Source organism: Manduca sexta, chromosome 17 (assembly GCF_014839805.1).
Source record: "Manduca sexta isolate Smith_Timp_Sample1 chromosome 17, JHU_Msex_v1.0, whole genome shotgun sequence".
NCBI lineage: Eukaryota > Metazoa > Arthropoda > Insecta > Lepidoptera > Sphingidae > Manduca > Manduca sexta.
Genome location: NC_051131.1, coordinates 1,324,986 through 1,339,630, shown reverse-complemented (window position 1 = coordinate 1,339,630; position 14,645 = coordinate 1,324,986). Strand labels below are relative to the sequence as shown.

Sequence of the window (14,645 nt, the reverse complement as noted above, 5' to 3'; positions counted from 1 at the left end):
ATAGAATTTTTAGATGTATTTTGGATGTACATTTGAAATTTGCGTTGTCGGTATTTTACGTAGATATTTTTGTAACTTTTTTAAAGTCAGTTGTATATTATTATAGTAGGTAACTTTAAAAAAATACAGTGTAATTATTGAAAGACATTGGAAAAATTAGAATGCCTGACAAATATTGTTTGTACCACATTGTAATATGAAGGTGTCTACTCCAAAAACACAGTTTCAAATAACATCTCGATATAACATAACGCACTCTTAAAAACAAACCGGTACAAAACTATTTTCTTTAAAATTTATCTAATTCATTTTGTAGTTTATGTAACTTTAGAAAAGATGGCAAGAGAACTCAATTGTTGAAACATTTTATTTTTGTGATTAAAATTTTAGAGACGCGATAAGTAATTGTGTCATCCATACTAATATAAAAATGCATACTTATAAATGAAATTATACAGTTGACTATTTCATGATCCATTCGCAGTAATTGCGTACATTACGTGGGTGGTGTGGATCGAGTGAAGACATGATGTATGGCTGATGCGGAACATATTGGCCATTGTCTTAGAAAGCGAAAATGTATGAAATATCTATAATCAATGTGTAATGAGGAAAACATGGTGATCGCGTGCAAGTGACGCTGCAGATGAAGGAAGGCACCTACAGTATTCACTCGGCAAGGGTAACTAAAGAATTAAAAATGCCTAAGCATCTAAGATTAAAATAAAGAGCAAATTGCTTGGTATTTAGCGTATTACAAAAAGCATTGCCACAGAAAACTTTGAATTACAAAAATATGAAAATGACTAATTAAACTGATTTCTATGTCCTAATTAGAACACAGTAGTTCGTGTACATAAACTGCTTGGTGGCAACAATAGTCTAAACAAAAATACCAACCCAAGCACACTTTTGTGTACTAGAAAAAATGTTATTTTACAATTAGCTAGATATTGCTCGCGGCAACGCCTGCATGAGATGTCCAATATAAAACTCCCACTGTGTGTTCCATGCTATATGTTTTGCATAAATTGAATTATATGTATCACATAATTCTGTACCTTTTTCGGTAAAATATCCTATTATTCCTAGAGATAAATAAGGCATGATATACGGTCTTTTTAAATTTTGAATAATGAGAAAATTTTAATTCTCATTTTCCAATATAAATAAAAAATTACATTGTACCTTGTAATAGTCAGCCAACGATTATAATATTCACATTGAGTATGGTGGGTCTATATGGCAAATTTCATCCAAATCAGTTTTTGGTTTTAATTTAACCTAATATCTGAGAAATAATAAATAACTTTACAATAAATATTTGCTGTTAGTTCCTTTGAATTATTTTCTGTCTATTGAATCTATAACAAAAACATCGCAGGCCTTTCACAGCTTGATACGTTACTACATTATACGCAAATAAGATAATAAACAATGCAGTATGCACAGTAATTATAAAGAGTTGATACATAATCAGACAATTACTGTATTTACATTGTCATTATATAAAATGAGGGTAGTTAATAAATAATTAAACTCAGTTTCATAGATCTATTGCCTCAGTAGGACGAGTACAGTGTAAGTAATCGTGGTATGAATTATAAAGGAATTTAATGTTTGGGATGACTTGTTACTTTTATGGTACGTGGTCTTATATCAAACATATTTATAGTGGTATCATTATGTATATAAAAATCATCATTACAACTAGAACATTTCTGCATCCGTATTATTTTGATTAATAAACGTAAAACTATAAATTAAGAGTAACTTAGTCTATGTTATTTATATATAGAAATCATCATTGTCATCAACCTATTTCTTTGTCCCCTGCTGGATATAAGCCTCCAATAAGCGCCATTTTACCCTGACTTCGGCTGTCTATACATATAGTATATATAAAAAATAATCTCAATATTCTTAATTAATATGTATTAATCCAGTGGAATTTGTAGACGCCTAATAATAAGCGGTACCGGCAATCACTGCGGCCCAATAATTAATTGATATTACAATAATTACACTTTGTATAAGAAACACTGAATCCAAATAATCTCAATTAAATCAATCTGCGTGTTTAACGAACGGAAGTCATTTCGTAAATCGTTCGTTTTTGTATCCCTGTCCATTCCCTTTAATTAACGGCGCGATGATATTTTAATTACTGCTCTTTTAGTTTAATTTCTACGAATGAGAAGTGCAGTAAATGATTACCCTCCGATATGGATGAACGCGGCACTGGTTAAGGACATTTTATACTGGACAAGAGTCGTGCGTTTTACCGGTTAAAACATATTAGTGGATGGTTAGTTAAATTTAAAAATAAATCATTATTTATTATATTTTACTACATCCACATATTGTAATGACAACTTAAAAATAACCTTTAAAACAATAAGATTGATCGTAGTGATTAAAACAGTGTGCAAAATTCGATGGTTATATATTACTAGCTTTTGCCCGCTGCTCCGCCCGCGTTATAAAGTTTTTCGGACTAAAGTTTTCCGTTATAAAAGTCACGCTATATATTTTCCCGGGAGCCTATGTTCTTCCCAGGGTCTCAAACAGTCAAACTGTCTCCATACCAAATTTTATCCTAATACGTTGGGTAGTTTTTGAGTTTAACACGTTCAGGCAGGCCGATGCAGCGGGGGACTTTGTTTTATCATATATTTTTGTAGAACTTTTTAAGAGGAACAATCCCGTCATACATTATTGTTGCATAACTTTAACCGTTTACGCAGCGCACGCAACATAAGCTCTCAAAACTAATAAATTGTCCCCGTTTTTGCATCATGTTTTGATTACTGCTCCGCTCCTATTGGTCATAGCGTGACGATATATAACCTATAGCACTTCAGGAACAAATGGCTATCCAACACAAAAATATTTTTTCAGTTCGAACCGGTAGTTCCTGAGATTAGCGATTACTGCTCCGCTCCTATTGGGCATAGCGTGATGATATATATAGCCTATAGCATTCCAGGAACAAAGGGCTATCCAACACAAAAAGAATTATTCAGTTCAAACTCCTAGTTTCTGAGATTAACCGTTACTGCTCTGCTCCTATTGGTAATAACGTGTTGATATATAGCCTATAGCACTTCACGAACAAAGGGCTATCCAATACAAAATGATTTTTTTAGTTCGAACCGGTAGTTCCTGAGATTAGCCATTACTGCTCTGCTCCTATTGGGTATAGCGTGATGATATATAGCCTATAGCACTCCACGAACAAAAGGCTATCCAACGCAAAAAGAATTTTTCAGTTCGGACCGATAGTTCCTGAGATTAGGCATTACTGCTCCGCTCCTATTTGGTATAGCGTGATGATATATAGCCTATAGCACTCCACGAACATAGGGCTATCCAACGCAAAAAAGAATTTTTCAGTTTGGACCAGTAGTTCCTCAGATTAGCGCGTTCAAACAAACAAACAAACTCTTAAGCTTTATATAATAGTATATAGATATACAGTTTCAAAATTAATATAGACACATATTAATAATTCATTAAGACATTGTGTTATATCTGAGTTTATGAAATACTAGCTTTTGCTCGCGGCTCCGCCCGCGTTATAAAGTTTTTCAGGCTAAAGTTTTCCATTATAAAAGTAGTAGTTTCCCGGGAGCCTATGTTCTTCCCAGGGTCTCAAACTGTCTCCATACAAAATTTCATCTTAATACGTTGGGTAGTTTTTGAGTTTAACACGTTCAGGCAGACAAATTCAGCGGGGGACATTGTTTTATAATAAATTTTTGTATAACTTTTTAAGAGGAACAATCCCGTCATACATCATTGTTGCATAACTTTAACCGTTTACGCAGCGCACGCAACGGAAGCTCTCAAAACTAATAAATTGTCCCCGTATTTGCAACATGTTTCATTACTGCTCCGCTCCTATTGGTCATAGCGTGATGATATACTGCCTATAGCACCCCACAAATAAAGGGCTATCCAACACAAAACGAATTTTTCAGTTCAAACTGGTAGTTCCTGAGATTAGCCATTACTGCTCCGCTCCTATAGGTCATAGCGTGATGATATATAACTTAGAGCACTCCACAAACAAAGGGCTATTCAACACAAAAATAATTTTTCAGTTCGAATCGGTAGTTCCTGAGATTAGCGCGTTCAAACAAACAAACAAACAAACAAACAAACTCTTCAGCTTTATATAATAGTATAGATTAATATTCCCTCACATTTTTAAGTTAACCAATTTAAGACACATACTGATTTTCACATCAATGTCATTTAAGGCAATGTATTGTTCCCAATAAGGTGTACACTTCACGCGCGTTCTGCGGTCAGTGTGCCGCCCTCTTAACACTTATCGACCGGTTGCGGAGGAAGATCCAATTACCCATCTAACGGTTGACGCTGCGTTTAACCTAACGGCTTTGCATAATGTTTATACAGTCGATATAAGATTTTTTTGTGATTTTTATTTTCAAGGACATCATTTAGTGACATGAGATTTGATAAATAATGTTTGAATAACAAGCGTGATACCGTCAGATATTTTCTGTAAATAAAATTTTACATCTTTTCAACTCATATATACTTTAAAGCTTCGATAAAAAGTCATAACTTAAAAGAAACTTATACAATAGAATTATAAGAGTAATAACGTGTGCGCGTTGACTAAGTTTAAGTATACTAAAGTGTGCAATTTTTCCATTGTCAAACTATTTTGCAACACAGACAGGAGCTAAACACTAAGCACAAAACTCTGCATACTATTGACATACTTAGCACTACGCAAACACAGTACCACCGCGTTTGACGTTCGCATTGACTTTAGACTTATCGTTAGGCGAAGTTCAAAGTTAGAAGTCGTTTTTAACGTCATATTTAGCAGTACAACTAATCAACAAAAATATACATTGTATGAAAGAAGATTTAAATAATGGATGGAAAACAGTTCACCTTCTCAATGACAACTCATTGAGAAGGTGATGGAATGTTGCGTCGAACTCAAATAAATTGAGGCCAATTGTAACGAAATATAACTGATAAATAAACATAAAATATATATAAACTAGCTGGTCCCGCAGCTTCACACATGTGGAAATCAATGTGAACAAAGTTGTCCACGCAAAAATCCCGACCCCCGAAGATTTTTTACAACCACGACCTCTTCAACAGTTATCCTTATATTTCAGTCAATTTACATAAAACCGTAATGTACTATCAACCTAAACCTTCCTGAATTACACTATCTTTTAATAAAACCGTACAAAAATCCTTTCAGATGATTTTGAAAAAATCGATCACATACAGACAGACAGCTTTTGGGGACTTTGGGTTATAATATTTATAGATAGATAATTCGTTAAGCCTGAATAAACTGTTCATTGTAAACAATTCTACCGGATTCAGGACAAAAAAACTTCTGCCAACTACATTTGTCAGAGATGGTACTTAAAACCTAAATAAACTATAATAGAGGTGCATTCTGTTAGTAAAATTTCTGTCGTCCAAGGTGTTGCGGAGGATTATTAGAGTTTTACACAATACTAACGTAAATATTATCGGCTTTTGTAATATCGGTGTTAATGGTTGGGCCAACGCAACGAGTTAGTAATGTAGCAGCATAAAAGATACGCTACGGTATTAACTAAGATAGATTAATTTTTATATTAGTTTTTATTTTTTTACAGAATTGTTAGTCCTTTATTATGTCCTAAAACTTAATAAATTATTACCTTGAACCGGCGGGAATGCATGAAAAGATTAATGAAGGTGGAGGAAGCGAGAAGCAATAGCGAAGTGGCAATCCGTAGTCTCTGCCTACAGGCTACCCCTGTGGGATAGTGGCATGATACTGTGTATTTTTTTTTACAGATCAATGTCTGGAATGGTTTAACCTGAATAAAATTCAATGCACACGCAAGCCTATTACTTATTTTGGTTTCTTTATATTCAAAAAATATATGAAATTATAATAATAATAATATCAGCCCTGTATTATATACTTGCCCACTGCTGAGCACGGGCCTCCTCTACTACTGAGAGGGATTAGGCCTTAGTCCACCACGCTGGCCTAGTGCGGATTGGTAGACTTCACACACCTTCGAAATTCCTATAGAGCACTTCTCAGATGTGCAGGTTTCCTCACTATGTTTTCCTTCACCGTTAAAGCGAACGATAAATTCACAAAGAATACACACATGATTTTAGAAAAAACAGAGGTGTGTGCCCTTGGGATTAGAATCTGCGGACATTCGTCTCGGCAGTCCGTTCCACACCCAACTAGGCTATCGCCGCTTTTTTTAAATGAAATTAACCAACAAGATTGTTTAATAATATCTAGTATAATAACGCCACTACAGCCAATACGCGTTGGTCTCAAACATACATTTATCAAATCAAACTGACTTTCAAATGTTGCCTACCTTGAGTATACCATTGTAGGTAGTTAAAAATTCTAACAGCCGGCGTAACGGTGCAACCCGGAATTATCTTGGGCAGTCACTTTAAACGGTTTGTTTACCTTACTTTCCATAATTCGCGAGGAGTTACAGACAATTTGATGGTATCTTGGATTTGTAAAGTGATACCGTGGATATTACAAGGATATAAACTAAAATAAGATAGATATTAGGTGGTATAGGTGTGAGTCCGCTAGTATTATAGTTTTGTTTATTTCTGTCGCCCAGCAATGTGCCTGACTGCCTCGGTGGTGTAGTTGTATTGCATGCGCGGAACGGCAGCGGTCTGAGGTCCTGGGTTCGAATCCCGGGTCGAGCAAAGTGATATTTGGGTTTTTCTGCTCAATATCAGCCCGGAGTCTGGAATTTGTGCTCGATATGGCGATAGGCTCGCCCCCTATCACATCCTGGGACGGAACACAGTCGGCGAAAAGTGGGTGCCCTAGTTGCACCTCTGCGTACCTCTTTGGGGATAAATGCGTGATGGTGTATGTGTGTGTGTGAGCAATGTGCACATTGCATACTGTTGTGTTCCTAAAAGAACATCGTATTGATTGGGATTACTGACTCTTAAGAAACTTTACTTCGGTTTTGGAGGATAAGAATTAATCATTATATGTTTCATGTTTTATAATATTATAGTACTGTTAATTTATTCATTATTTCTTCTCGTCGCAGTTGTGTAGTTTTTACTTGGACTCACATTTTTTATAACACAATAATCAAGTTTGCCGTAGCATAATTAACATGTACCTATTGTGAGTACAATTATTGAATGTTGTATAGCCTGTTATGATGTACTTAGACTTAGTTTTTCTTATAATTACTTTCTAGACTTTTTGTAAATTTAATCGTCTATGATTATTGGTAGACCTAATTAATAAATTAAACTACCGATTTATTTAATATGTTACACCAACGACACGTCACAACATAATATATCGATAATTAAATATATTGGACTTTTCACAGTATGAAATCCTTTTTAGGTGTATACAACATTTAAAAGTTTCAGAACAAGAATAAGAAAATGTACTTCACTTTAAATATCCCGCAAAACGATATTCCAAAAGCACCTCCCTACCTCGTATAAGAAGGTCTATTTCCTTAAACCATATACAACCAAACCCCCATAACCGGTACAGTAAGCGATGCCTATGGGAAACCGCAGAGTCGCCGCGGTCGCGTCGGGACGTCGCGGTTGCGTGTGCGCCACCGCCACGCTCGTCCATCGGCGCATCTAGTATCATGTTACTGTTTATTTAATCACAAGTGATTTGTACTTGAAAGGTACTTGGTATATGATGTTTTGGCGTTACGGAACATACTTATGTATGTGGAAATTGTGATAAATTATATTTGAAAACAGTTGCGGTGTCGCAACTAGATGCTTGTTGTCTTTGATCTAAAGAAAAATATTATAAAATGTATACTAATATTATGATTGCGAAAATTTCGATGTTTGAATGAGAATGCCATGAGAATGGCAGAACTGGGATAGATGAGTCTGGAATAGCACATAAGCTACTTTTTATCCCGGGCAATATAAAGAGGCAGTATTATCCCGAGAAAATCTTTCGTGACGGAACCATCAGTAAGAGCTAGTTCATGATATTCTGATATCGATAACTTGTACAATGTCAAGTAAATTTCTTGTTTTGGATGCAACGAAATGGATTATTTTTAATTGCCAAATGCAGTAACATAAGGTCATTGATTCGCGTCTTGTTTCGGGCACAAAGTAAAGTTTTCGCAAGGATTTGTTGATGTTACGACAGACCTAAGCCATCAGCCATCATTTCAGACAGGGAACCCGACACAGCATATAGGTAATACTTATATGCATAAATGCGGTTTGCAAAGTTCCAATGATAATTACTTTTTACATCAATTACGGAAGGTTATCCAACTGGAATCGACGCTTCACAAGTGATAAGGTGGCAACTAATTAACATCTTGTTTCGTACACAAAATTATCGTTTTCATAAGGATTTGTTGATGTCACAATATGTTAGCCATGTTACATTATATTCAACTACAATCTTTCAACCTGAAGATAATGGTGTCTAGAACTTAATAAAATTCCTGTTTTGTATTGTTAAACGTGCAGTCTCAGACCAAGCTGGAATCCACATGACAGATTGCTTCGAACGACAAGGAGGCTAATTGCTCCATTATTATATTTTCCATTGTTATGTTTTCCTGGTGTTTGAAGTATTTTAAATACCTAATGTAATACCGTATATTGGGTCGCGCAATAATGATTGTATCATTGTTTACAATACAAATATCACAATGATGTTATGGAATGCTTTCAGTTAACAACAACAAAAAATATTTGAACTGAGATTAAAACATCGCGTGTATTGTTTATAAACTGCGATTCGCTCACAAAATACGATAGTATGACGTCACGGATATTTATTATATACTTATATTCACTTGTAGTAAGTAGGTCTCTTATATGTGAGAATCCGCATAGGTAGAGCCACCGTGTCTTTTTCTGTCGCCAAGCAGTGTGTCGTCACTTTTGTGTTCCGGTTTGAAGAACATTGTAGCCAGTGTAACTACTGGGCCCTTATTCTGTATGATAGTGTAAACGCGTAACGCGGCCGTGTCATGTTATCTTCGAGAAATGTGCGTGGAATGGTATTCTGTAAGCCAAATATCTATAGTCTTAAACATGATGCGTTGTGTTACGTGCTTGTTACGCACCGTTAAAATAACGTGCGGGATAGAGAATAAGGCCCCTGGTCATAATAAGACTTAACATCTCATGTCTCAGGATGGCGAGCGCAGTAGAATACCAAACAATACTTTGTAATTCAAGGTGTTGGATGGTGTTTCTACTGTTTATGTGCGATTGTATCGCTAACCATTAGGCGAACGGCAAGTTCGTCTCGTCAACCCCCAAAGGGGTAGGCAGAGGCGCAACTGCTGAACCCAATTTTCACCGTGTGTATTCGTTCCCATGATAAGATAGAGGGCGAGCCCACACCTTTTCCGGGCACAAATTCGAGACTCCGGGCTGATACTGAATAGAAAAATCTAATATCACTTTGCCCAACCCGGGAATCTAACTCGAGACCTCAATCAACACTGCAGTCATACCGTAATATAACTACGCCAATAATTCAAAATCGGTTGAGTAATATCTAAGATTGCCGCGTTCAAACTCTTCAGCATTATATGTTAAGGTATAGATTGCTTTGATCTCCCAGTATAAAAACAACCTTAAGAATCTGTGCCTGTACTTCACTACCAAGCCACCATCCTCAACGCACGTAACTCTCTGTAACATACCATCGGCTACACTTCACAGGCTGGTAGCCGGGCTAATGGCCTGCTTGTTACTCAACTTCATTATACTTATGCAGACGTTACAGCAAAGCTACTGCATTCATGTCGGTCACGAAACGATATAGATTTTAGCATAATTTTGTCCTGATCACCTAATAAGATCTCTTAGGGATAGTTTCTTGTATTTAAAAAACCCGCTATTGTGTTCCAGTTTGAAGAATATAGCTATTTTTACACTGCACGTAATGGTAAGTGGAGTGGGGTCCAATAAAATGTCGACTGACGAGAGATGATTGTCCCTCGGCAGTCGATATAATTATGCCGACCTGTTAGACACGAATATACTCAGGCTGATCCCAGAACGCGACACACTTACGTGGGCCGCTATGGCGGGTTTTAACACCTTGAGTACTGTGGTCGCTATCCGGGCGGATATAAAATGTATCCTACCACTAGCTACTATCAGTGGCCTGCAATGGATTTGAGAATTAATCTTATGTCTCAGGATGACGAGCGCTCCAACACAGAGGTCTCATTTCGTAATAAAAAACGCTTAATTTATTTGCACGTTTATAGTAAACCCAATCACTTAGGTATTAGTGGTGGTGAGTGTATCGTCCGGTTGGGACCAGTTTGGACGGAAGTCTGTGTCTAGTTACAGAATTTGTTTGATCACACATTATTTGACGAACTGGTTTAGTTTCAACATTTGTGTCTTGTCAGAGGATGTGTGTGCTAATTTTCTTAAGAACATATGCTTATACTGTTTCTCTGAAAGGATAGGCAGAGAAAACTGTAATGTCGCAAGTACATCTTCATAGTATTAAATATAAATAACAAGATTATGTACTCCAATTCATTAAGATTCGTGTCAACAAAACTATCGCCATGCCGCCAAATCGAGGTTCCCATGTCGCATTTTTTAATTTTAACTCACACAAAATGTGATTGCTGCACCTGGGTATCGAACAGATCTTACCGATTCCACTAGAAGTAACTTCTTAATAGATATTATACGTTACCTAGGCTACACACGACTTCACACGTGACATTGACGCAGCTTCGGTCTGACCCTGTTATTGGATGTTGTACCGCTCGACCTACTCTTTGAATTGAATTATGGGTCTCAAAGACTATGGTATTAAGGGCCATTTATCTTTAATAAATAACTAAATTGCCAGCTTCGGTAGCTAACATTGTGTTTTATGAATAAAATCAACACAGTATAAATTGGCTGACAATGGAATGAATCTCAAGAGTGACTTCGCAATTGCACCGCAACTGAGGCAATGAGATCGATTATTAAAAAAATATAAAAAAGTCTCTAAACTCAACGATTCTAAAATAAATTTCTGGTCTTTATTTTACTAATACTGTAAAACAATTTGGTTTAAATCAATAAATTATAAGTAACTAAGTAACATGACAATTTAAAATCCGTTAGCGCCATCAGTGACTAAATTAATTAGAGTCTGAACAACTTAACAATTCTCTGCTTCAAAATATGGAGGAATCTACGTTCCCGGCCACAAATGAGCGTATAAGGCCCCATTCCAGTATATCACAAAAATAGAAAACCGAACTCGTCCAAAAAATAAACCTTAAAAATCATCAAGTCACATATTCGCATTTATAAAATACAATAAACCCGTCTGGTTATTACCCGACATGGAGGTACTATCCACATATTATTTTTAATAGCTCTCATTGTTCAAATCAACATACCATTGTTGATGTGCCATTAAATTAATTATACAAGAAAAAATTACGGCGGAATTTAATCGTTGTGGATGTTTAATTATGTAGGCAAAGGACTCTACATTATAGAGCTTGTAACGACAATTATTTAGTTTGGCAGAACCAAATTGCTCCAAAATTTCTTGAACTTATCTCTTGTATAAGGTAATAGGTGCTCTATTACCAAATCGAGGATAAAACTCAAATCCCGTAACAGACACAAATAATTGTCGAAATAAATTATTTAAATTTTAAAAATAGTAATTTTCACATGATTATACAACGACCATGTTCCTAAGACCTTACACCTGTTATAAATCTGTCAGAGCGCATCACGGGCAGCATACAACTCCTTCTAAACGTAACAAGAAGCCATTACAATGTTTCCGTTAATAGAATATCAATGGACGAAGAAACAAGCCTCACGACCTGCATGTATTAACACGTACCATATACAATATTTAAAACAACCCTCGTATATGGTCATGCATACCAATGCACTCGACAAATACTGACAACTAACATACCTGTTCACTTTAAATAACAGTCCAACTGGGGTCATCTCGATTACGTCGCCACAAATACACTTGAAACTTTCAGGCTCCGCACAATTAAATATGCAAATTGACGAATTTTTATTTTTAATTATGTATTACAAACTTTTTTAAACTAAATTATTTTTATTCGATTTTCAAAAAATATTTTAAATATTTTTTATTTTTTTACAAACACTTAATTCCAATTTTGAAAATTATTCAAATTAGGAACGCGAAGATTCGCTTCGATCCGTGTTGACTCTGCTGGTCAGAGCGTGCGGACCGCGACGCGCGTGTTGGTCACCGGACAGACGCGGCTGTAGTGCGCGGTGACAAACAATACCACAGTTTGAACACTAATTATACAGACTCTGTTTATTAGCAGCGCCAACAGGTGGGAGTGTTTGAACAATGTTGCTATGGGATCGCTCCTCACTTAGACACAGCTTATGGCTAGCTCTCGGAACGAGTATGTGGGTGCATTCACATTTTAAATGGAAATCAAATGAGTTTTACAAATGAATTTGGTGAAACGCATTCAGGCGTAAATTCCACATTTATAATTTATTACCAGGATTTAAAGGATTTGTCCATAACTGGTGGTACGTTTTTTTCAGACGATACGATATTTATGGACTAATGAACCTGATGCCAGTGCCATTAGATGTTGACCAAAAACTAATGCTTTTAGTTAACAAGCAATCCTTTTATAAATAGCAAAAAATACATGAAGAAAATATCGACAGTAATATGTGATGTGAAAATTATGAAGATTATGCGTATCATTGCGACATGGGACATTCTACAATGTTACTAGTTCTCCAGTACTCTTAGATAAAATGATAAATAATATATGACAAAAGATAATTATACAAGATAAGTGTATAAATTCCACCATTAACATAAAAATTAATAACCGTGAAAGACGTGATAATACATTTCTCATATCGTCTTGGCGAATAAAATCAACGCAAACTGCAGCACAGATCATCATATGATTAGGCGAGTCATGAGGTAACGACAAGGTAAACCTTAGCTTAGAATTTGAATAATATAATTTATTGAAATATTTGTTATTTAAATCTGTGTGGAATACTAATTATCTATGTTTATTTAAATTATTTTCCTCACTATTATTTTTTGTCTGTGTTCTGTTTTTCTGGGTCCCACCTCTCTACCAGATCTACTAAAATTACTATGGCAATTCACTTCTTATGTTTTATTATCCATCCAGTATAAATCTCACGTATAAATACAAATTTATCATCATTTATCACTTATGTGTGTTTGCGTTTTTTGAACTGACAAATAGATCGCACTAATTACCTAGTCTTTGCCATAAATATTGTAATAAAGAAAAAAGAAAATTGTTAACTGCAAATAACATTTATTACTTTTACAGTGTGTCAGTTTAATACATAAATATAAAACAATTAAAAATATAAAAAGCTTATTCGAAGTGGTCTCCATTGGCTGCAATACAGTCCTTTAAACGATGAGGCCAGTTATCAATAGAAGCACGCACTCTTTCCATGGGAAAATTCTTCACTGCCAATCGTATAGATTGTTTTAGGGACTCCAAATTATCATGGCGTTTAGAGCAAGCTGTACTCTCTAAAACTGACCACAAATCATAATCCAGCGGATTAAGATCGGGACTAGACGACGGCCAGTCTTCAGCTCTGATGAAGTCCGAAACGTTCGATTCCAACCAAGACTGCGTGGACCGAGCTTTATGACCCGGCGCCGAGTCTTGCTGGAAGGACCATACTTGGTTATTGAACATGGTGATGTTAAGGGGCTTAACTACCTTCTCAAGAATGGTATCTTGATACACTTGTGCCGATGTTTTGATACCTTTTTCACAAAAATATGGCTCAGTCACTCCTTCATAGCTAACACCCCACCAAACCATCACTGAAGTCGGATAATGTCCACGTTGCACTCTGTCGACTAATTGGGAAGCTTCCTTAGAGCTTTGAGCATAAATACGGTCATTTTGTTTGTTAAAATGTTGCTCAATTGTAAAAATTTTCTCATCCGTAAACAAAATTTTTCTGTGACCTCCCTTTGCGTACCGCTTCAGTAGTTGTTTCGATTTTACCACCCTATTCTTCTTTAAATTATCAGTTAAGAAATGGCCAGTGCGTCTCTTATAGGCTGCAAGTCCTAAGTCATCTTTTAAAATACGCGACATGGTTCTAGGTGCTATCTTCATTTCCCGAGATAAAATCTTTTGCTTTCGGACAGGATTTCTTCGAATTCTTTCCCTTACTGCTTTGACCACCTTTTTCGTACGAACACTACGTGGACGGCCAGATCTTTTCTGTCACAAACAGAGGAGGTCTCATTGTACCTATTAATAGCCCGGTACACAAACATTTTACTAATACCAAGTGTATGGAGAGTTTTAAAAATTGCATTTGGCTCCATACCTACTTTGTGTAATGCTATCACAGCGATTCGGTTCTCTTTATCACCCCACACCATTTTAATATCGCAAAATATTTTACAATGTATTGGCGCCAAAATGAGAAAACACAATGAACAATCGTATAAAAATGACAGATTCGAAATTCAAATGTAATATTTTTTTATAATTAAGTGTAACAGTATTTATGGCCAGACTAAG

General features: G+C 35.8%; 1 protein-coding gene across 2 annotated transcripts in view; it reads right to left on the bottom strand.

Annotated features, from left to right (window-relative positions):
- Nucleotides 1-14,645, bottom strand: part of LOC115454859 (TNF receptor-associated factor 4) — a 109,180-nt gene that overhangs the window by 73,486 nt on the left and 21,049 nt on the right. Inside the window, exon 1 of one of the 2 annotated variants that reach the window (XM_037439657.1) lies at nt 12,005-12,349. The exons of the other annotated variant lie outside the window; for it this stretch is intronic. Within the exon in view, the coding sequence (XP_037295554.1) occupies nt 12,005-12,039 (35 nt within the window). The 5' untranslated portion in view covers nt 12,040-12,349. Of the gene's footprint in view, nt 1-12,004; nt 12,350-14,645 lie in introns of those variants that run through there. 2 annotated transcript variants of the gene reach the window in all.